Raw genomic sequence first — 21754 nt, forward strand, 5'->3', positions numbered from 1 at the left:
GGAAAAGAAGAAAAGTTAGAAAATTTTAAACAAATAAGTAAAACATTTAAAGTCTTTTTCAAGTCAAAATTTGTATGTGTACATCTTCCAATTTTTGAGAAATGTCCATGATCAACAAAGGCAAGCTGTGGAATGTGTTGACTTTTTATTATTAGTTTCTGGACCCATCCTACATATTTGTGCTGAACTGTCAGGCATAATTCCATGTTCTCGTTGTAGCCTAAACCCTTTGTTTATATTTATATAAATATAGATTATTTATATATCACTTTTCTTCAGCCACTGCAGAGACGGTGTACTATTTTGGTTGGTTTTGGTTTTAATTATATTTTTAAGGCTAAATTAGTGTAAATATGTGTGGTAGCTGATTTACTGAGTTTCAGGCAATGCTGGAGCACCTGGTCACAGGGCAATAGGCCTATTATAGTACTGTTGTGCAAATCAACAATTTTGCATGACATTTTTTGTATGCTGGCTGCTTATTAGATCCCTAATATCCATCTTTCACTGGAAATAATTCTGAATGAATAATATCATACTCTAAAGAATTTGTCCTTAATTGTATAATTACAGTGTAATAAACAATAGAAATTATGACCAGAAATGGCATTATTTGATAGTACTCTCCTCACAAAAAATGTCAGTGTAGTTAGGAATGAATGATTGTATCTGTGTGTGGGAAGTGAAGTACAGCTCTGTTATCACCCAAGAAATGAAGATACAGCTCTGTGCTAAGTGCTCTGACTACTTCTTGGCTGTCCAGGAAGTTGTGGTTTGTGATGGTTCATGGTTACTCTGGTTACACTGAAGCAGTGCTGACTATGGGCTGCTTTAGTGGCTGGCATGTGACTGTGAATGTCCTGTGTTGTAGGTGGTTTTTGAGGCCCTCCACACTCAGGAGCCCAGGGGTTATGTGGTGGGCTGGATCATTGCCATTAGCCTCCTGGTCGGGATCCTGATCTTCCTACTCCTGGCAGTGCTGCTGTGGAAGGTAAGGTGGTTTTGTGCATCTGGTCCTCTGCGCTCTAGTGATTTTTCCTTCCATTTCATCACATGACCTCAGTGCACTCTGGGATATATGCTAATGTATTAGTGTCCTGTAATTCTTCTGACATCTTCAAGATGAAGATTTACAGGACAACTGGCATTGCAGATATTCTTTTCTGACATAATGGGATTCCTATCATTCAGTTCCTCAGAGGTGTCTTACCATGTGAGCAATGTTTTCAACTGCTTTGAAATAACTGCGTGTACTGTGTGAAACTACACCCTGTCATGAGGCTAGACCTTTATAAGATTTAGATTTGAGCAAGGGCCCAACGTCTACTATCCCACATTTTTCAGGAGACTTCCCTGTCACTTTAGTCACATGTAACTTCTGCAGAAACACCAACAGCCATCTTCGCTCATAAAGAAGACAGACTGAGCTTTTTGCTCACACAGGAAGCTGGGATTAGATGTCATGGTCTGTGGTGTGAACATGAGCACCTCAAAGGCTGCGCAGGGCTCTGTCAAGGTGAGCGGTGCTCTTGACACTTGTCTAGGCTGAGTGGAAAATTTCTGTGGCTCAGTTTCTTCTAGGCCTGCACGATATGAGGAAAATCTGCGATGTGCGATATGAGTTGCGATAAATAAACAAATGTGCATATTGAAGTGTGCATATTAGCTATACATTTCCTATGTCTTTCTGCTTTAATAGGTACACTGCTAAGTACATAGACCCCAAACATTGAATAGCCTATGTCCATTGAATAAAGAAATGAAATAAAGTATTTCGAACATGCTTTTATTGAACAAATTGCACATGAATACCCAACCAATTAAACAGAACATTAATTTAAATAAGACATTATAACTATAAGAAATTAAAGTTTAATTTCCTCTGCTCCCTTTAAAACATTTTCTTCTAAACTAGAGGTGCCCAAATTCTTTCCTATGAAGGGCCAAAAATTAATCTGGATGGAGGGCCATGGGCCAAAAATAAATATTGATGTGATGTGAAATTACATTACATTAAAATGTATTATATTTTATAGAAAATTAACATTCTAAATCTAAAATAAAATTTCAAAATAATAAAATTATCATATCATTACTCTTTAATATGCTTGGTAGTAATTTTATTAATTTGCCGAGATGAGTGTCAAAAACATAAAACATCCATATGCTTCCTTTTGGGAACATAAACATAATTAAAAGGAAAGACACCTTTCTGACAGAAAGTGCATGCAACTCAAGGTGCTTTAGAAAATTAAGTTGAAGACAGCTGTATTGTCCTTTGTAATCGAGTGGAAATTTGACTTCAACAAATTACATACAACAAGTTAAACATCATAGTGACAACACTGAATAACAAATCAATATTGGATATTAAGTTTACATTGAGCAACGATTAAGTTACACATCATCACAAAATGCCCCCATATGGTAGCTATGAGCCACAATATCAAAACGAAAATGAGCTTCTCATTCACAGGGTCGATTTGGTAATTTCGTTTAATAGTAACGTTGGCTAACTAATAACACCAACAACAGATTGTTGGTTGGAAATACAACAGAATCTGCTACCCCGGGCTGCCAGGTTTGGCATAATTATTTTTCCTAATTGGTAGTGATTTCGCACTGACTTGTGTGACTGAAATGGCAATAGTTTGGTTTCCTTACTGAGATCGCGTCAACTTAACAAAAGAAAACATGCACTTTAGCCATCAATTTCAACACTCGTTCCTGCGCAGAAATAGCCATAGTTTGTTTCCACGTTTAGCAGTTTATTGTAAGTAAACACTTGGCAGAGTGGTGCTTTAGTGCTTTTTCCAAAGTGAATCTTGTCGGGAATCGGTTTTGATAGCGTGTAACACTATTTCAGCTTTTTATGTGATGTCACTTGCAATCGGACTGGCAACGCTGTCGACAAGGCCAACTGTAGTTTATCACAAAGACTCGCTTCTTGAGTGCATTTTATGTCCTATTCCAGTGTTTCTCAGTCCTACTCCTGGAGCCCCCCTGTCCTGCATATCTTCTATCTATCCTTGCTCCAAACACACCTGATTGAAATTAGTGATTAAATCAGTTGTGCTCAGCTAATCAAAAGTGCCACTGATGAGTTCAGTCAGGTAGGTAGAGCAGGGAAAGATGGAAAACATGCAGAGCAGGGGGGCCCCAGGACCAGGATTGAGAATCAGTGTCCTATTCAACCAGCACTCGCTACACCACTGCCCCTTTCCGCTCATTTGTGGGCCATCAATTTTAAGGGGTGCGTCATGTGGCGGTGGGAGTGCATAGCTCATGGCGGGCCAAAACAAAGGGAGTGAAATTGGGCGGCCCTGTGATAGGTCAAATGTTTGCATGCTGAGCATGAATGCATGGCGCGTGTAAATAAAATGATTTTTCTTATTCATCGTGTTTCAGGCAATCTTTTGGGATGTGTTTGCATGTTCATATCGCAATGACGATGAAAATGAGATTTATCGGTCAGCACTAGTTTCTTCCCACTTGATGAATGACCCAGAACACATGAGTTAGCATGTGAAAATAGCAGCAAGTCATCTGAGCTGAGCCAGGAGCTAACGGCATGCAGCACTGGCGACTAGTGTTTTCACTGTCAGCCCCTGGGGGTGGCCAGTCACCCTTTAACAAAACATCGTTGAAATATGAAGACTGAGGGGCGAGGCTGGGAACAAATGGTAACGTTAACACCGTTAACATTACCCCCCACAGGCAGAATTATGGGTCTACACTGAATCCATGTGAAAAACTGGCCAATTTGTGTATTGTGTTGCCTTATTTTAATTAATATGGTATTAGATTATAAAAATGTTGAGCATAAAAACTTTTTTCATGATAAATACTGGGTTAAGCATGTAACCAAAACAAAACAAGCGTGTCACCAAAACAAAGCATATTTTAAAATTTTAGGAATTTTTTCATTTCTTCAGTTCAAGCCTGAACTCCTCATATATGTCAGCCATGTCCTATTATTGATAGTAGATCGAACACACAGTGCCTTGAACTCAGAGAATTGATGAGTGTGTGTGTGTGTGTGTGTGTGTATTTGTACATGTGTTCAAGTGTACTATGTGGAACAAAAGAGACCAGCAGTAATTCATTATCAACAGCAATCCTGCACACATTGAACACATCTGGAACAGTTGAATGATCAAATTTAAGAAGCCATCTGCCTTCACATACTCTACTCTCGATGAAACAGACACAAATAAATAAGCTGTGTGTGAGCCATCATGGGCATCATCCTGCAGGAATTCAGGAATGTCTTTCAGCATCGCTGTTGATTAAGTCTAGTCTGCTGTAAAACATGAGAGTCCGTTGAAAAGTTTTGCTAAGACCAGCCACAAAATGCTGGTCTAAAATATTTTAATTGTAAATAATTTCTATTTTCAATTTTATTTCCTCCAATGAGACCATTGGTAGATAATTTCAGTGTTTGTAATGTATACAGTGCATGTGTCAACATTTTCTGTTTACTATTTGTACAAAAGGGCACCGATTTGTTCAACAGCAAAGGCGGGTTTAAACAGTCGTTTTTAAAAGATCCTCTATGGTGGGGCATTAGATTTAGGATTTTTTTTTCTCTAGGATGTAATTCCCTTAGCCAGTTTAAGCTTAATTAAATGAATCTAAAAAAAGGCCTTGCTCCATTCAAAGCATTGAGCTAATGTTAATGACAGTCAGTTAGGGTTATAACTCTGCTTGCCTAATCTGATATGAATGATTTATGGTAGATTCAAATGTTGCGTTTTTAGCCTGAAACAATTTCTGAATGGGTTTCATTCAAAGCTGCTGAGGGAAAGCTGTTTTGTGGGGGACTCTCCTTTGAAATCACAGACCTTATGAAGAGAAATGCTCCTGTCACATTTTAGATTGTTGTGCTGTTCTCTACAGAAAAAACAAAGAGCATGGAAATTTAGGGGGCTTTCAAATTTCTAACATGCCCCTAAATCACTAAGACACCCCTAAATCACTAGCACAATCCTAAATCACCAGGACACACCCTCACTTTTAATTTATCTTTGTCTTCCATGTCAAAGATGAAATCATATTGGTGTTTGCTTACTGCTGACAACATGAACATTGTCATGACAACATAAACCTGGCATTATTTGACATATTCAACACGAGACCCTTCTGACACACAGAGATTACACAGAACATCCCATAAACATCCAGTGTAACCAATTGCACTTCTTTAAGGGTAGTGATGGTGTTACTTGCTAAAATAGCTGATGTTGCCATTTTGCTGTAAAAAGTGATAAAAGGTATATTGAATTTGCAAATATTTTCTTAGCTTCCTTATACTTTTCTAGGAAGTAGCACTAGGAAGATACGAGTGCAATTACCTGTATTCCAGCAGAACTCTAAGATATAATGGACTGCAGATGTAACAGTTAATCGGGTACCTTTTGAAGTAACAAATCTTACCACATAAGTTTAACAGTTCATATTTCAAGTGATTCATGTTAAAATCATCTTAATTTATGTAGTAAGCAAACTCCCATCTGGCACATTCTCTCCAAATAAGTAAAAGTACTTAAGTGCTAAGTACTAAAAATGTGTTTTATCCTAAAAGTCTATTTCATTATAATTTTAGATATGGTCCTCATACTAAATTACTTGAAATTCCAAACCAAACCTTTAACCTCTGAGGGTTACATCAGCTTGCAGTGTTCAAATGGGCTGTGTCTAATCTCTTAAGCCATTACCACACATTCCATAGCCCAGTCAAGCTTTCCTATTCCACAAGCTCCATATGATGGGAGCTGGTGAGACATGGTTGCCCTGCCATGTGCAAACATGAGAAGGACCAAAACAGAACAAACAGTAATTTACACTACACTGCACTATACCCCATCGCTGATTTCAAACCTTCCAAGGGGGAATCACATCAATGCCAAGAGGTCTGCACAAACTGCTTTTCTTTCCCACTCCTGCAAACTACGATCATGCTGCAGCCAAATCCTGGAATGTTTGTCCTGTTTTTTTTTCCTCCCAAAGTCCCTGGATCAATCCAAAATAAATCAGTAGTATTACAGAGCCAGCACATGTCCAGCAAGTGGCTTTCCAGGAAATGCCAAAGGAGTGGGGTGGTCTGTACCTATGAGTGAACCGGAATCAGGAGAAAGGTCTAAATTTCTGTACTTCTTAGGTCAGGAGATCTTATTATCAGCTTTTTAAAGAGAAGGACTTTGTGCTACTGTGCTTCCCCTAGTCAGGAGGTCGTATTACCAGCGTTTCAGAAAAAAGTATTTAATTACTGTGCTTCTCCCAGTCAGGAGGTCATATTCCCAGCCTTTCAGAGAAAAGGACTAAATCACTGTGCCTCCACCAGTGAGGAGGTCATATTCCCAACCTTTAAGAGAAAAGGACTAAATCACTGTGCTTTTCCCCAGTCAGGGGGTCATATTTTAGTGAATAGGGTTAAATTTCTCTCTCTCTCTCTCTTTCTCTCCCTCTCTCTCTCTGCAGCTGGGCTTTTTCCGCCGGAGGTATAAAGAAATAATTGAGGCGGAGAAGAACAGGAAGGACAGCGAAGAGAGCTGGGATTGGGTACAGAAGAGCCAATGATCTGCCGCCTTCACTACAGCCACCATGTGCAGCCTGCCTGCCAGCCAGTGGGCTCCAAACTCTTCAATCTTCCATATGTGGAAGACAAGAATCTTCTCCAGATTTTTCGGAGGCTCGATACTTTTTTGTGGGAGGAATTTGGGAAGTGGACAGTTGGGGGCTGTTCCTGAGGTGATCATGTGACCTGCAATCATGTGACCTGCACAGAGGAACTTTGTTCATCCTAATGGATCTGAACACATATCCTGAAGGATTAAGACTTCCAGGGAAGGATGCTGAGATCACAATACTAATGGACATGGGAAAAAACCCTCAGGGCTCTGAATGTTTGATTAGCAAATTTATTTTTTATACATATATGCTTTTTTTGTAATGAACACAGCTTCAAGAACTGTTACGTTTATTTGAACATTCTGACAGACATATCTGTTTTCTTTAAGCACTGATGACTGATAAAAGCCAAAGAGTGATGGTATGCTTTAAAATTCTGCCTTTAATAGCTAATTATACACAACGGAGAGGAAATGACTGAGAATCAGCTCTATCTGTGGTGTATGTTCAGAGCTCCAGCATGGAAATCTCTGACTGAACGTGTCCTGCCAGACTGTTCACATGTACTCTCAGAACTCTCGCTTTGATTGTGCTGAAGAAGGCTGAGACTGGCTTTGTTTGTGGCAATACCAGCATGAATAACACTGTATTGGCCATGCATCTCCAGTTTACTTTTGAAGTAAATAAGAACACAGCCTTTCAGGCATCTCTAGAATTTTAGGTCTAAAACAAACACCAGAAAAAAAGAGCAAAGCTCCCAGGTTATTCCTTCAAAGCACCGCTGTTGACTGCAATTAAGCCCATTGTCTAAATGCAGTAAAACAAAACCACTACAGCTATAGTTATGTATTTTACACACTTCTTGCTACTGAAGAAACAGGAATAGTTAAATTGCTTGTTAATTTAAATGGTTTTTATGAGAGATATGCATTTTTCTGTCATCTTTGCTTTTAATTATCTGAATGCCAGTTTGAAAGGCAAATGATTCCAACGTACTTTAGTAACTCTTCTTGGGTGCAAATTTACAATATCTCTAAATTGCTGCCTCTAACCACAGTGTCACACAATATTACAGGTTTGGTTTCATTGTCAATGTACTATCAGAAGACACATTAATTCATGTTGATATTGTAAAATGCTCTGTCATCAGTGAATTCTCTGCACAAAGCACAGTTTCAAAAACATGCTTGTCCTCTTTTGTGGTGCTGGTCTGTTTTGAGGGAAGAGAATGTATTCTTAGTGTAGTTAGAACCTTCATTTTCATTCTGCCTGTTTCATTCCGTTTAGTGTTTTCATCCCAAGCATCATCCAGGCAAGAGGGGTTGGGTAACCTGTGGTAGAAGGCTAAGGTGTCATGAGCATTATGGATCAATGACTTTGCCGTTGATCATTGACTTTGCCAATCATTTGACAATGATTTTGTCATTGAAATATATTATGATCACTGACTACACAGTACATCAAGATGGTTATCATCTTGTACTTCCATCAGTCAATTGTTAGCCAGCCAGCAGTTGGCTGGCTGTTACCTCTGGTAGCTTGTTAGCCAGCTAGTTGCTCTAGTGTAACTTATGGCATATCTGGTGCTTTGCTCCCCTGTCTTGCAAATATTGTAAGCAGCTGCCGCCAGCCCCTAAGCACAGATGCCATTACCAATGTCAAAGATCCCTTCAAACAACTCATCTACACTGAAGAAAAGTGATAAATGGACATTTTAAACCATTTCAAATGCCTCTGGTTATCTCGGCTTGGGTATGCATAAATCTGGCTACGGTATTATATATAAAAAATGTCCATTAATAGTTACATTAACAGTCCTGTTTGGACAGATTGGACGATGTGTAAATAATAATTCACATAAGGAATATATAGCTCAGCTGTTTGGCCAGTCAGAATTTAGTATTAATAGCCTGATAACAACAGGCCCCTGCTGCTTTATCAAGGGGCCCACGCTCAGATCTCAGGCCAATTCATATTAAAATCCAGCTATGCCCATGCTTTGCCAAAGAAAATAGAAGGCAGTGTAAACTCACTGTGGGATCTTATCAGGATTTTGGTAGTTTGAATGCACCATGTTCTTTTGTTCCCACTTGTCATTTCTGCACCATCAAATCATGATGCTCACACATATAAAGTAACACACGTGTGGCTTCACTGAAAATTATTTTAACAAGCTTGATAACAAGCCTCGTTACTATGAATAGAATATCTGCAGTAAATTTCCATATTTTTTAAGTGTTCTTGTTCTGTTTGCTTGGATGTTTGAGTTGGGTTGTTTCCAGAGCAGTGTACTGATATCTCCCATTATAGGAGTAGACATGTCCAGCCTGTCAAACTTATGCTCCGAGCAGATGGTTTGAACTATTTGAACTTAGCTCATTTCAGATAATTGAGGTCACCTGGCAAAACTAACTTGAATTGGCTAACTTCTTGAGATACTACCCATTGAAACTGCAGCCCTGCCATGTCCATAGAATGTAACATGGCTGATTATATTTGTGCCACCTTATCACTGTGAAAAGTCCCAGGTCAGTGGCAGGGGAGCAGATTTCATTATAGCCGTTTTCACATATGAACTCCGGACAAAGTGCAGAGAATCAGGTCCGCAACTTGGCCGGAATTGCCCTTTCAAACATGTAGCACGCAACAGGAGATTGTCCGTGACAGATGCGTTCTCACCTACAGGAAATACTCCGCTTTGGTTTAGGTGAGGGGCGGCGCCAGGGTAGAGCGTGCAGGAGGCAGGACATGATGCAAAAAGTACGCTGCAGAAATCGCAGTGGCTGTATTCGAAACCGCCTACTGCATACTGTATACTGCGTGCTACACAAGTATATACGGTATACTGCATGCTATTTTTCAGTGTAGTACCCAGTATGCGACCATAATAATTACATTTGTAGTATGTTACATCGTTGCTGTGAAATCATTGCGAGCTTAGAAACGTCAAGATTTCCTTGTGGCATTTTCCAGTTAGACGCCACTTGCATTCTCACAAGTGAAAAGTAGTTGACGAGATCACCTAAAGTATTCCGCGAGTTGAAGTATTTTTCATTTTATTTCTTTTCAATGTCTTACCTTCGGTGGTACGGGTACATAATGTGGCACGGAGGAGGAGAAGGCGAACATAGCTATTATACTTTGGGTAGCCTCATAAAAAAAATCACACATAGCTATCCAAATGGTGCTACTGGTACAGATAATTTATTATTAATTATACATTTATTATAACAATAAGGTAAGTTTTTGTTGTTCGCTATGCAATGTTAGGTCACCAGTTCACCTATCTCACTATACCTATCACTATTACTTAGCTACAGCTTAGCTAGCTACTAACCAGATAATAAACTACTAACCAAACATTATTAATCATCTTAAGAGACAAGTTTTGGCAGTAGAGCTATAGCTAACTATCTCTTTAATGATCACCTGGACCTCAAAATAGCATGTATTTGGACATCCGCAATGTCAATGAAACAGTGGAAAGCTATGTACAGGCACGCGGAAAAGAGTACGAGGCAGATGTTTGTATTCTTCCGGTTTCACGCCAGTCACATGATAAAACGTCATTGTCACGCCCACTCGCTCGCGGTGGATTCTCCAGAACATTGCCTGCTCTATTCACACATGGGCTCACTCCGACATGAGCCGGACTTTTTACTAGGGAGCTGGCAGAAAGAAGTCCGTCACATGTCCGGTCCGACTGATCCGGACATTTGCGTTCACACATACAACTCCTCCGGCTAAGGCCTGATACGTTTCCGGCGTCCAGTGCATGTATGAAAGGGGCTTATGTGATAGGGCTGCATCTGTGCTCCCGTCTTTAACCTATGTTTTAAACAGAAAAGAATATTAACATCACAAAGTTACTTTCATTCATTCACTATGTAATAAACAGTTTGGTGTTTGTTTGGCATATATCAAATCAAGCAAAAAAACTGTGGTTGCAACAAAGCAACAGTCAGAAGCATAACATGAAGAACTGACCAGCACAAAAATACAGTTTTTACAGGACAAAGCATGTGACACTGGCTGGTGAGAGATATAGAAGAAAATATTTGCAATTAAACACAGCAAATATGTGTTGATACGTCCAGGGAAAAGGTTAGGAGGGGTCCCCTACCCTCATAGGATACATACTGTGCCACGTACAGTGTTAAAGTTCTTGCACAATGCAGGGCATTTTGAACAGGGACCACTCTGTACTGGACCACCGAAAATCCTGTATAGACTAATCTAATCTGCTACCATCACAGTAGTCTGGAAGTACTCTAAATTGAAAGATCATAATTATTGTGGTAAATGAAGCATGCTTTAATGCATTTATGAATCTGCAGATTCCCACTGAACCAAAAAGCAACAGAATACTGAATAATAATCTCAGACAGCATGTCTTGGTAGCAGTTTGTAGCCAAGTCCATCACTATGCATTTACTTTACCCGGGAAGGAAAGTGCATATAAATAAAAGGCTAGAGAACAGTATGTGGTGGTTGTTTATGACCAGATGAAAGGAAGATGTGGGACTGTGTCATGTCTAGTGTATACAGCTCTGTTGCACACAGAGGGAGCAGAACGTAATGTACTAAAAATAAGTAGGAAAGTGATGTGTTTTATTGCTACTTGGCCAGCTGTGTATAAATTAGTACTTCAGAGTTATGGGAAAAATCCATTTGAGTCAACGTATCATAGTTCTCGAACTCGAACTAAATATCCTTTGCCCTTCCCAAGGCTTCCAAATACAAACTTGCTCTACCTATTAGAGTTTCCGTGAAGGTGGCGGCTTGTACAGAAGGTTTGCTATGACCTGTGTGCCTTTGGATGCTGAAGAGAAATTGTGGATTTGTATAGGCTTAACTCATCAAATTATGTTCCGCCTCTTCTGAACATGTCTACTCCCTTCTGCCTGCATTTCACAAGTTGTGCGTGCCCTTTCAGTTTTCAGTGAGTCAGGTTAGGCACCTCAGGCAGTGGCATAATGACGAAAAAACACTTTCTATAGGGAGTGGGTCTGAGAGGGTGCAGTTTCTGGAGATGACACTCTGTGCTGTGTGAGGTGAGCACTAACCCACCTCTTCTGAGAGACTAAAGACAGCCAGTTACCAGTTACCAGTTATCTTATCAGTAGAAAGACAGCAGTCACTATCAGGTGGGAGTGAAGTTAAAGGGTAACATCACTGACAGTCAAAATTGTAATATGTGGCTCCTTAATGGTAGCAGGTAATGGTGAACCTTCATTAGTGCCTCACATTATTTTTGAAAACATTTGTGGCTTTATAATCTGTGTGCTATTTCACTCAAAACAAAAGCCAGAACCCTTTTCTCTATCTCTCCTCTGCAAATCCAGTTTATTATCTTAATAAAAGCTATTGATAACCTAAATGCATGAATACAGACTCAAAATACTTAGCTATGCTAAGCTGGTTTGTGTTGTACTGTGTGGAATTTTAATGTATGTCCATTTTATCAGTGTGTTAGCGCTGTGGTAACAGCTGTGGCTTCCCTCTGTGCATTCTGAGAACTGAGTGTAGACAAGAACAAAGAATTAAACACAGCTTTAATATAAAATATCATAATTTCTTTAAAAAATGCATTAATTTTTCTCTGGACAGCTACCCATACATGCTCTTTCTGTTTCTGGTGATGGAAAAATTGACTTGTTGGAGGGAGTTTGAAATACGGAAATGTATTGCTTATGCAAAAGAGGGGAATTGTCATACCATGACAACAGAAACTGATAATCTTGTGGAAATTGAGATTTCTTCAATATGCAACTTGTCCCTCTATTCACAATATGTTAATTAAAAAGCAGCAGTAAAAGGTAAAACCTAATAATTTCAGATGCTTGATGAGGTTGCCTTTCAAAACCCACTCACATCCATGAACTAAACCTCATACTCAAACCCTTGTTTGTGTTGGACTGGTAGTTTGCTATTGTCAAGCAGGTCATGGTTTTGATTTTAATCTGTACTTGTTTTTAATATTCCAAACAGTTGAAGGTTGAATGTAATTTGAGTGTTACATTTAGTGATGGAATGAGCAGTTTATAAAGTGTTTAGAGTATGATGAACTGAGGGCTGTTTATTACCATATTAAACACTTTATTGCAGTCCTCATAATTGAAGGTTATACATTTCACCTGCCTGGCCTTTGCTATAGTAGCACTGGTATACTCACCTGTTGAAAACCATATCTATTTTTATCACTTAATACCACTGGACCAGTAAAGACACAACAGTACTCAATGGTGCCTGATCCTAACATATATGCATAGATCACTGCAGGGTGAAAAGGGTGTGTTCCTTTTAATATTACAAAAATACAGTCATGTACGACTGGCTCAGATATGTCACATAGGACATCTAGACCAATCCCTGAAAGAGGACAATAGTATCACATCAGACCCATTGACATCAAAGGTGTGAGTTTTACTGAAATGGCTGTTGTTGTTGACGTTGTTTTTAATACACAGTAAGTATGTTGTCACCACTATCACTTATTTGGTATTTTCTAAATGAACTACTGTCACACAATACTATTTGTGAAAACATATGAATTTATATATGGTCATTTTAGAAGCTCATGATCATACTGTATATTTATGTAATGATATTGCCATTTTAAAATAAATGTTCCACAGAGATAAATGTCATTGTTGTGTCATTTTTAGAGTGCTTTCAATCCCTGCACATACATACCAGATGCCAAAGAAAACTTTGTAATCTGTTTCCTCATATTAAAAGCAGTATTTTAAAAGAAGTGCCAGACTTACTTGAGGTTTTACTCAGTAGTGTTTGGCGGCATCTGGTGGTTGATATGTCCCAGATAAACACAGTTCATATTGTAATAAGGCACTGGAAGGTATCTCAGCGCTGAAATAATGTACTGTACATTAGCAGCCAGCTGTACTTCTGAAGTAAAGGTCCAATGTCAGAACATTTACAACACTGAGAGTCAATGAAATGATAGTTACATATTGTATGAACCTATGCCAGCCTTGAAGGATTGCCTGAAACCCTACTGAACACCCCTATGAAGCAAGATTAATGCAGGTTTTGTCTGATAACAATTACAGACAACAATTTAGATATTCATTTTGCATAACCGCACCCAATTATGGTTGCTATAGGTCCATATCTATAATATATATATATGTGTGTGTGTGTGTGTGTGTATATATATATATGATTTTATACCGTAGTAAAGCAGCCGAAACCAAAAACTCAGTAACATACACTCCATAGAATTTGCATTGATTTCACAATTATGTGGGACCGTGAGATTGTAGCCTGTAGGCGTCGCTGTTGTCCTGAGCCTCGTTCACCTTTTCAGTTTCCTTTACAGAGGTAAAGAGAGTGTACTGCAACTTTAAGAACACGGAGCGGGAAGCTGCTATGTAGTTAAGCAGCAAACTTGAAAAGTTACGTAGTTAAACTGAGGTGAGTGAACTCCGAAACAATACATAGTGGATAGAAATGATTACAGAAAGGCTTTCCCTAATTAACATAACGATCGAGCACTGATTTTTGATTTCCCCGTGAAGGTTTTAACATAAGGGTGAGCTGTGGCTACACACAGAGTAGCCAGCTACCTAGCTTGCTAGCTTTGACAGAATGGTAGAATTGACAGAACTGGGCAGCCTGTCTGACTAAGCTAGCCATCTAACCTGTCAATATACCTAAGTAGCTACAACAGCCGTTAAGTCCCAGAGTTTTACTTTGTTAGCTAACAAATGGGAATAAACTAGATAGCTGTGTTGCTAGCCTGCTAACAATCTCTCTGAAACCTTAGAGCTAACTCCTTAATGGCCTCAGACAGCCAATGGATAGAAGCTAGTAACTGGCTAGCTAGTTTATGCTTCAGCGTAAGATAGGTCTAGCTACATGACAACTCAGCTTTTGATGATTTATGATGCTGGCTAACGTTAGCTGTTCAGTGTTCGTGCAAATTTGCGTTCACAACGTTAACTAGTGGCTAGCAACCTGACTAAACCCAAATTGAGATTAAAGTTGCTGAGTACTTGATTGAGTAGTTTATATACTAGCCTAACTACCAACTTGTGCGTGAGCTGACATAGCCACTTCGCTGGCGTCCTTCAGATGAACAAACCAAAGACACTTTGCTAGCTAGCTTGTGAAACTGTGTTTATGTGTGAAATATATTAACTTATTGTAATTAAATTACTGTTAAATTAGCCATACAGTATTTAATTTAGTCAGCTGATGTTATTCAGTTATATAGATCAAACTATTTTACATGGGCAGCTGACTAGGTAGGTAGCCAGTAGCAAAACATTATTGTTTAAAATCTCAAGAAAACTTTAAGATTGAGAATAGATTATTATAGCCGGAACTAATTAGATAGTTTGTAAACACCTTTGCATGGCTATACCAAGCCATACAGAGATTTGCATTTACTTGGCATACACAATGTTAACTTACTGTTAATACACTTACTACACAATGGCCAGCCCCTGAATTTACAGTTAGTTAGTTACCTAGCCAGTTGTTTCTTAATCATTGTGGCTGTTAATCCAATAGTAATGCTAGTATGCAATAGTGACATTTCCTCCCTGAGGAAAGGCAGTAAATTTCTCATATATGCCCAGAACACTGTATGTTTTGGCTTCCTGCAGTTTGAGCAAGTGTTTTCTGGCGTGTATTTTTAATGTTTACTGTGGCTGTGCCATGCAGGAACCACATCAGGCATGCATTCAGCACACTTGAGCGAGTGGCAGAGGAGGTCCTTTGACATTTCATCTGGCACCTGTTCACCTGAACAGCAGGCGGACACCTACCGGGCGCACATCCTCGGCGTTCACTATGCATGGATGAGCACGGAGCTGTTGCCGGCCACCGTGGCCAGGCTACTGGGGACCTACTCGGAGCAGTACGCAGCCGTGATGGACTCGGACAATCCACACGCAGGGCTGAACAACTACGCAGACAGTGCCCTCCACCTGGCACGTGGCCAGAAGAACAACAGTGACAGGTGGCAGTCGTCCCTGCTGCTGGGGAGTGTACTGACACTGCCGTGTGTGCAGAGGATGGCGCGGGGCGGCCGCCCTCCCATTGCTGTGGCAGATGCCCACATTGTGGTCGGGGGGGCGACGGCCGGTGGGAACGCAAGCACCTCTCCATCACCTCCGACCACAGGGGCCAGGCTGGTGGGGCTGCACTTGGTTGCCTCTCCTGGTGACCCAGATGCCTCGGAGCGGGGCCATGAGGTGGCCTCCATATCCTACTCCGTGACTTCCTCTCATGCCAGTGCTCCCACGTTCTCCTCTCTTTGCAAGACCCCACCTGCGGCGACACCCATCTTTGGTGCTAATCCTCCCTGCTGTACTGGCCCTCTTTCTCAAGTACATGCTAACTCCTCTGTGGGTAGCTACCTGCATGATTACCAGCCTAGGTTGTTCACATCTTTGAACTTTGCAAAGCGGAAGACTTTTTATGGTTTGTATGGGGAGGATGACAGGGGATCAGGGCTGGAAACCACTAGGAGTCTTGATGGTCCTGGGAGAAAAGGAGAGCATAGTCACGCCACCAGCTTCAGATCGGCTCGAGAGCAGCTGGCCGTGACCCAACAGAAGAAGCACAACCAGCAGCCCCAGCGGGGTCACCTGTTGGGTCCCCCCATCACGCTCAAGAAGTCCCTGGGGGCCAACAGGTCCCGGGGGGCCTTCTCTAAGTTTGTGTCACCCATGCCAAGACAGGAGGTGGATGGGTATGGCGGCGATTCAGGCAGACACGGCCAAGCGGCGCAGCCTGTGGATGACCGGCTTAAGAACTTTGAGCCAAAGATCATTGAGCTGATCATGAGTGAAATCATGGACCACGGGCCCCCTGTGGCCTGGGATGATATTGCCGGGCTGGAGTTCGCCAAGGCTACCATTAAGGAGATTGTGGTGTGGCCCATGCTGCGGCCGGACATCTTCACAGGCCTGCGGGGCCCACCCAAGGGCATCCTGCTCTTCGGCCCCCCGGGGACAGGCAAAACACTAATCGGCAAGTGCATTGCCTGTCAGTCAGGGGCCACTTTCTTCAGCATCAGTGCCTCCTCACTCACCTCCAAGTGGGTCGGCGAGGGGGAGAAGATGGTGCGGGCCCTCTTTGCCATTGCCCGCTGCCACCAGCCCGCTGTCATCTTCATTGATGAGATCGACTCACTGCTCTCACAGCGCACAGACGGCGAGCATGACTCATCACGTCGGATCAAGACTGAGTTCCTGGTGCAGCTGGACGGTGCGGCCACTGCAGCAGACGACCGCATCCTGGTGGTGGGGGCCACCAACCGGCCCCAGGAGATCGACGAGGCAGCACGCCGACGCCTGGCCAAGCGCCTGTATGTGGCCCTCCCTGAAGCCGCAGCACGGCAGCAGATTGTGGCCCGGCTGATGTCAAGGGAGAAGTGCCGGTTGGAGTCGCAGGAGCTGGAGCACATTGTGGATGGCACTGAAGGCTTCTCTGGGGCTGACATGACACAGCTCTGCCGGGAGGCGGCGCTGGGCCCCATCCGCAGCATCCAGGTTGCTGACATTGCCACCATCTCGCCTGAGCAGGTACGCCCCATCCTCTATACTGACTTCTTGGAGGCCCTGAAGACTGTGCGGCCGAGTGTGTCTCCCAAAGACCTCCAGCTCTATGAAGAGTGGAACAAGACTTTCGGTTGTGGTCGCTAAACCGGACCAAGCCTGGCCTCTCTGGATGTCCTGTTCCAATTGGAAGCATTGCAGAAAGCATGGAAATGTTTTTCAGAACCTCACATCTATTTCTTTTGGTGTTAATTGAACAGAATGTACCCTATCCAGAAATTTGTTTTGTTTTGTTCTCCAAGGGGATGAGTTAATGGATAACAAATATTTATTGAATTCACCCTTCTGAGTCTTCCTCATTCAGAGGCTCCTGGAAATAACTGATAGAAAGATGGATGTCTTCTGTGTTTTACATTGAAATTGGAAATGTTGCCCTATGAAGTGCTTTGAGGTTAGGTATTTGTAACCATTTGATAAAAATGGCCAAATAATTTGCATCTGTTTTGTACTGATTACTTTGGAGATGCATATTGTTACTTCATTTATTGACCATTGTACCATTATATGGGGGTTTGAATAAAGAAATTATACAGTAATTTTGGTTTTATGTTGTTTAGTGGCGAGATTCCCTGTACTGCAGGGAGATAAGGTGACCATCAAAATCCAAGTTCAGTTGATAAAATACTAGCAATCTTATAATTAGCTTGTTTTTGCATGTTTATAATGCAGGATCATTTCATAATCAGACAGAAGTGACTGCAGTAGATACCTCAGTTGTTGTATCCCTAAAAAAGTTGCCTAATTGCTGTTGAGTTGCAGTGTGAATGACCACGCTTCCTTCTCACACAGAGGAAGTGAGGCAAGTCTCTCTGAGAGAAGTCAGGGGATGTGCATTTCTGTTCCCTTTTTCCTCTTAAATGGATGATGTTATCCAAACAAGAGCTGGATAGGTAACTTCAGCTGCCAGCAGCTTGGTGGGTTTGTATATTGCAAAGCAAGGAACTAGTTTCACAAAGGGGAAACCTTCTATTTCCTGACAAAATCAACAGCGGACAGTCTGGAACAAGTGAAACCATTTTCTGTTTTGCCTAAATGCTGATATTTCTATAAATTTTTGTGAATTGGTACATTTTCTTCTTCTTACCTTTTGGCCTTCATTTCCCAGGATGCACTGAGGCACTTATTTTTGTTCTGCTTATTTTTGTTCTGCTTATGATTTTTTCGTTCTGTTTTGTTGTGAATGAATTACAATATGACTTGCAAATGTGATTTTATCAGGAGAGATGAAGTAATGGATTCTGTACATGTATGAGGGTTAAAAGCGTGAAGTCAATAGGAAATCATTGTTTTAAGTTAGGTTGTCTTGGAGGTGGCAGGAGGGCATGCATATATGTTTATAGTGGTTTGGTTTTATCAATGCAATTGAGGAATTAAAGTGGAGATTTGAGGCGATCTGGAAGCAGTCCTGGCACAGTGAATGGACACATTTGCCAGGGGAAGTTAGGCAATGGAGGTTGCTTCCTGGTCTTGTGACAGACCCCCTCCCCCACTCCCCTCACCTTCACTCTGGTCATTCACACTGGTCATGAGACCATTGGATAAAGTATGGCAAAACCTGTTAAGGTTTGGAATTAAGGAAAATGTGTTTTGCTTTGGGACAGTAGTGTTTGAAATCAAGGGAATTATGGGAAAATGAGTGCTGTTCTGGGACAGTGTTGTTAATAAAGAACTGCTGAGTAGGGCACACTTGCAATTTGAAAATAATTTTTGCAGATGGAAACCATACAATTCCCTCTTATTTTCTCTCTTTCATGGATGGTGTGCCTACTGACGTTAAAGGACATTTGACATATGACTGGGATTAGTTGGGATGTGATTTGGAGTTATCTGGGGGAAAAAAAGAAAAATTGCCTTTTAGAAATTCACACAGGAAGGATGATTGTTTTGCTGGACAAGTATTTGTCATTCTATTGATTTTTCAGTCTGTAAATGTATTCCTAAATTGCTGTTTGGTTCAGTTTGGTTTTAGAGGGTCAATACAGAAGGTGCAGCCAGTGGGGTTCGAAATGCCATGCTTGCAAGTTTCAGGCCTGCCTCTTGTAAGATGTATCCATTTGAATCATCCAATTCTTGGCTTATGAAGCTGGAATTAAGCTCTTCCAACACTTGACCACTTGACATTCAGCAAGGATTCATCTGACTGAATCAGTGGTTTAATAAGCACTGGAAGACTGGATGGTGTTGTGATGACACTCAAGTGTTTGGTCTCTTCCTCATATGTGTGATGGTGTTTGCAGATGACCTCTCATAACAGTCCTCAGCCTTTCCAACACTGCAGCTTTGGCAGAGCACACTGTCTCGCATGGTGGCATGGAAAGGAACGGCAGTTTGTAATTTCTGCCTCCATGTAAGGGTTCTGTGTTTGGGATCTTAGGGCAGGAGAGCATGATGGATTTCAAATTGTGAGCCCAGATGGTGCTGCCGGTCACACCGTCTAGCCAGGGGCACAGAGCAGAGGTGAGAGGGTTCAGTAAAATCCAAATGAGCCTAGCACACCGACACTCTCTCCACTGTTCTGTCAGTGGAGCCAAAATCCTCATCAACTCACTTCAAATGTTGATCATATGAATAAGGTCTAACTGCAGTGGCAGTCCTTAGTTCATATCCACTTCCTGAGCCTAATTTTAACCACAATATAATTTCTTATCATTAATGAGCTTCAGAGGAAAAAGTATGGGTAGCATGCAGTGGTTTTGCTGTTCACATAAGGTGACCTTTGGGTCTGTTTTTTTTTTTATTTTTTTTTTTATTGAAGCTAAGGAAATTGTCTCCAGAATAGTGCTGGCTTGTGCAGGCATGGTTTGGGAAGCCGTGGTCCCTCTTTCCCTGGGTGGCTGCTTCCACTCCCACAGTGGCAGCCTTGAGATCAGGAACAGCGTAACACACAAGGTGGCCATCACATCTGGCGGTGGCACAGTGACCTCACTCTGTGTTTTATTAACAGCCTGGTGTAGGTTCCATACCAAAGGGCACAGCAGCAGTGTCTCGTCTGACATTAGGCATTTTTTTCGGCATCAGCCAGAAAAAATCATTTGCAGTTTTTTCTGTTTTATCCACTCATTCAGTAAAATGGATCACTGATTTAATTTAGTAGGTTTTATTTAGGTGGAATTACCAACATTTTTTGAAGTAGAGTCTGTACTTCTTGTAAAACATGAGCACAAAAACAGTATAAATATAATAAAGCGAACAATAGAGAAATAAACACACAGCGGCCCCATAAATGTAGTTTTCATTTTAGTTAAATTCTGAGTTAGTCCAACTATGGGGTTACACATTTCATCAATGGCATAGCACACATTAAAAATGAAGTGGACACTTGGCTCGTTCTTCTTACTCGGAATACTCTGCACTTTGGAAAGGTATTGTGTTCATACTGTGTTATCGTTTTAATGGTAACTCTTCTGCAAGCAAATCAATGGATGGATCAGTATTGTCTGATTTTCAGAAAACGTTTGTCTTCTCAAAATGAAATAAATTTAAAGACAACCAGCAGTACTTTAGATTACTGACAGGAGAACACTGTAAGAACTGCATGTATGATATCATAAATACTGACCAAAATTGAGAGTAGTCAGTGGTGGAGTTAACATTTTATTTTTGCATTTCAGGAAATATGATTCAGATGAAAGATGTGCTTAAGACAGTAGCGTTTTTGAAAAAAGCCCCTCTATATTCAGTTGTTGGCTACTGTATCTGTGGCAGTGTCTTCTCTTTGCTATCTTCTCTTTGCCTTTTGCTCTACTTACTTTACGAGCTGCCTTCTGACAGTGGCTGAGTTCTGTGCTCCACAAGGGGGCCAGAGTTCCTTTGGAGAGTTGATCGAATCATGGGGGTAGAGTGTCATTGCCCCCATGCCAAACCATCCTGCTGTAATGCACCAATCCTTCTGCAGGATCTGGGATCTTTGAAGTGTGTCCTCAGGGAGTCAGATGTCTGTTTCCTGTCCCCTTCCTCTAGCACTCAGTGTCTTGCACAGCTCGTCGAGCCACCGATTATAGGTTGCAAACACATTAGATAAAATTGTCATGTAATTTTCATGAAACAATCTTTGAAAAACCTGGAAGACCATGAAAAAGGGTTTCATCCATTTTTAATCTTTTTGTCAAGCCGGTGATGAATATTTCAGATGAAACCCAAGTTCCGTGGCTGGCCACTGCTTCGAAACTTTGTACAAGACGCCAGCAGTGCAAGTAGTGCAGGCTTCCCAGAGGGCTGATCAAAGCGTTGCAGGAGCGCAGGGGCTGGAGGCAGCCAGGGCTGCCTGGAGAGGCGCGGCCATCAACGCTCCGCTGCAGGGCTGGGAATCTCCTCTCCCACTGCCCATTTTTAATCCTGCATCAGATCCTGGCTGTGTAATCTCACTTCTCTAAACAGGTTGCTAAAACCTCAGTGAGTCCAGAGCCATGGAGGAGTGAGCTTTCCTTCACGACAGGATGGGGGCAGGAGAGCAGTCACAGGTGGGAGTTTACCATCTTCAAAAAGGCACAAGTTTAGCACAACATCACTTAAAAAATCCAGACTTGATGACT

The 21754-nt window shown here is 41.4% G+C and overlaps 2 protein-coding genes across 2 annotated transcripts in view; both read left to right on the plus strand.

The window, feature by feature from the left end:
* Positions 1-7968, plus strand: part of itga9 (integrin, alpha 9) — a 148147-nt gene extending 140179 nt beyond the window's left edge. The window contains exons 27-28 of the mRNA XM_036538801.1: positions 872-991; positions 6481-7968. Of these exons, the coding sequence (XP_036394694.1) occupies positions 872-991; positions 6481-6579 (219 nt within the window). The 3' untranslated portion in view covers positions 6580-7968. The remainder of the gene's footprint in view (positions 1-871; positions 992-6480) is intronic.
* A 6022-nt stretch (positions 7969-13990) lies between these two features.
* On the plus strand, positions 13991-17310 carry fignl1 (fidgetin-like 1). Its single transcript, XM_036539752.1, has 2 exons — positions 13991-14067; positions 15322-17310. The coding sequence occupies exon 2, from the start codon at positions 15336-15338 to the stop codon at positions 17307-17309; it is 1974 nt and encodes a 657-aa protein (XP_036395645.1). The 5' UTR covers positions 13991-14067; positions 15322-15335; the 3' UTR covers position 17310.
* The last annotated feature ends 4444 nt before the right edge of the window (positions 17311-21754 follow it).

This window comes from Megalops cyprinoides, chromosome 10 (genome assembly GCF_013368585.1).
Source record: "Megalops cyprinoides isolate fMegCyp1 chromosome 10, fMegCyp1.pri, whole genome shotgun sequence".
NCBI classification, from domain to species: Eukaryota; Metazoa; Chordata; class Actinopteri; order Elopiformes; family Megalopidae; genus Megalops; species Megalops cyprinoides.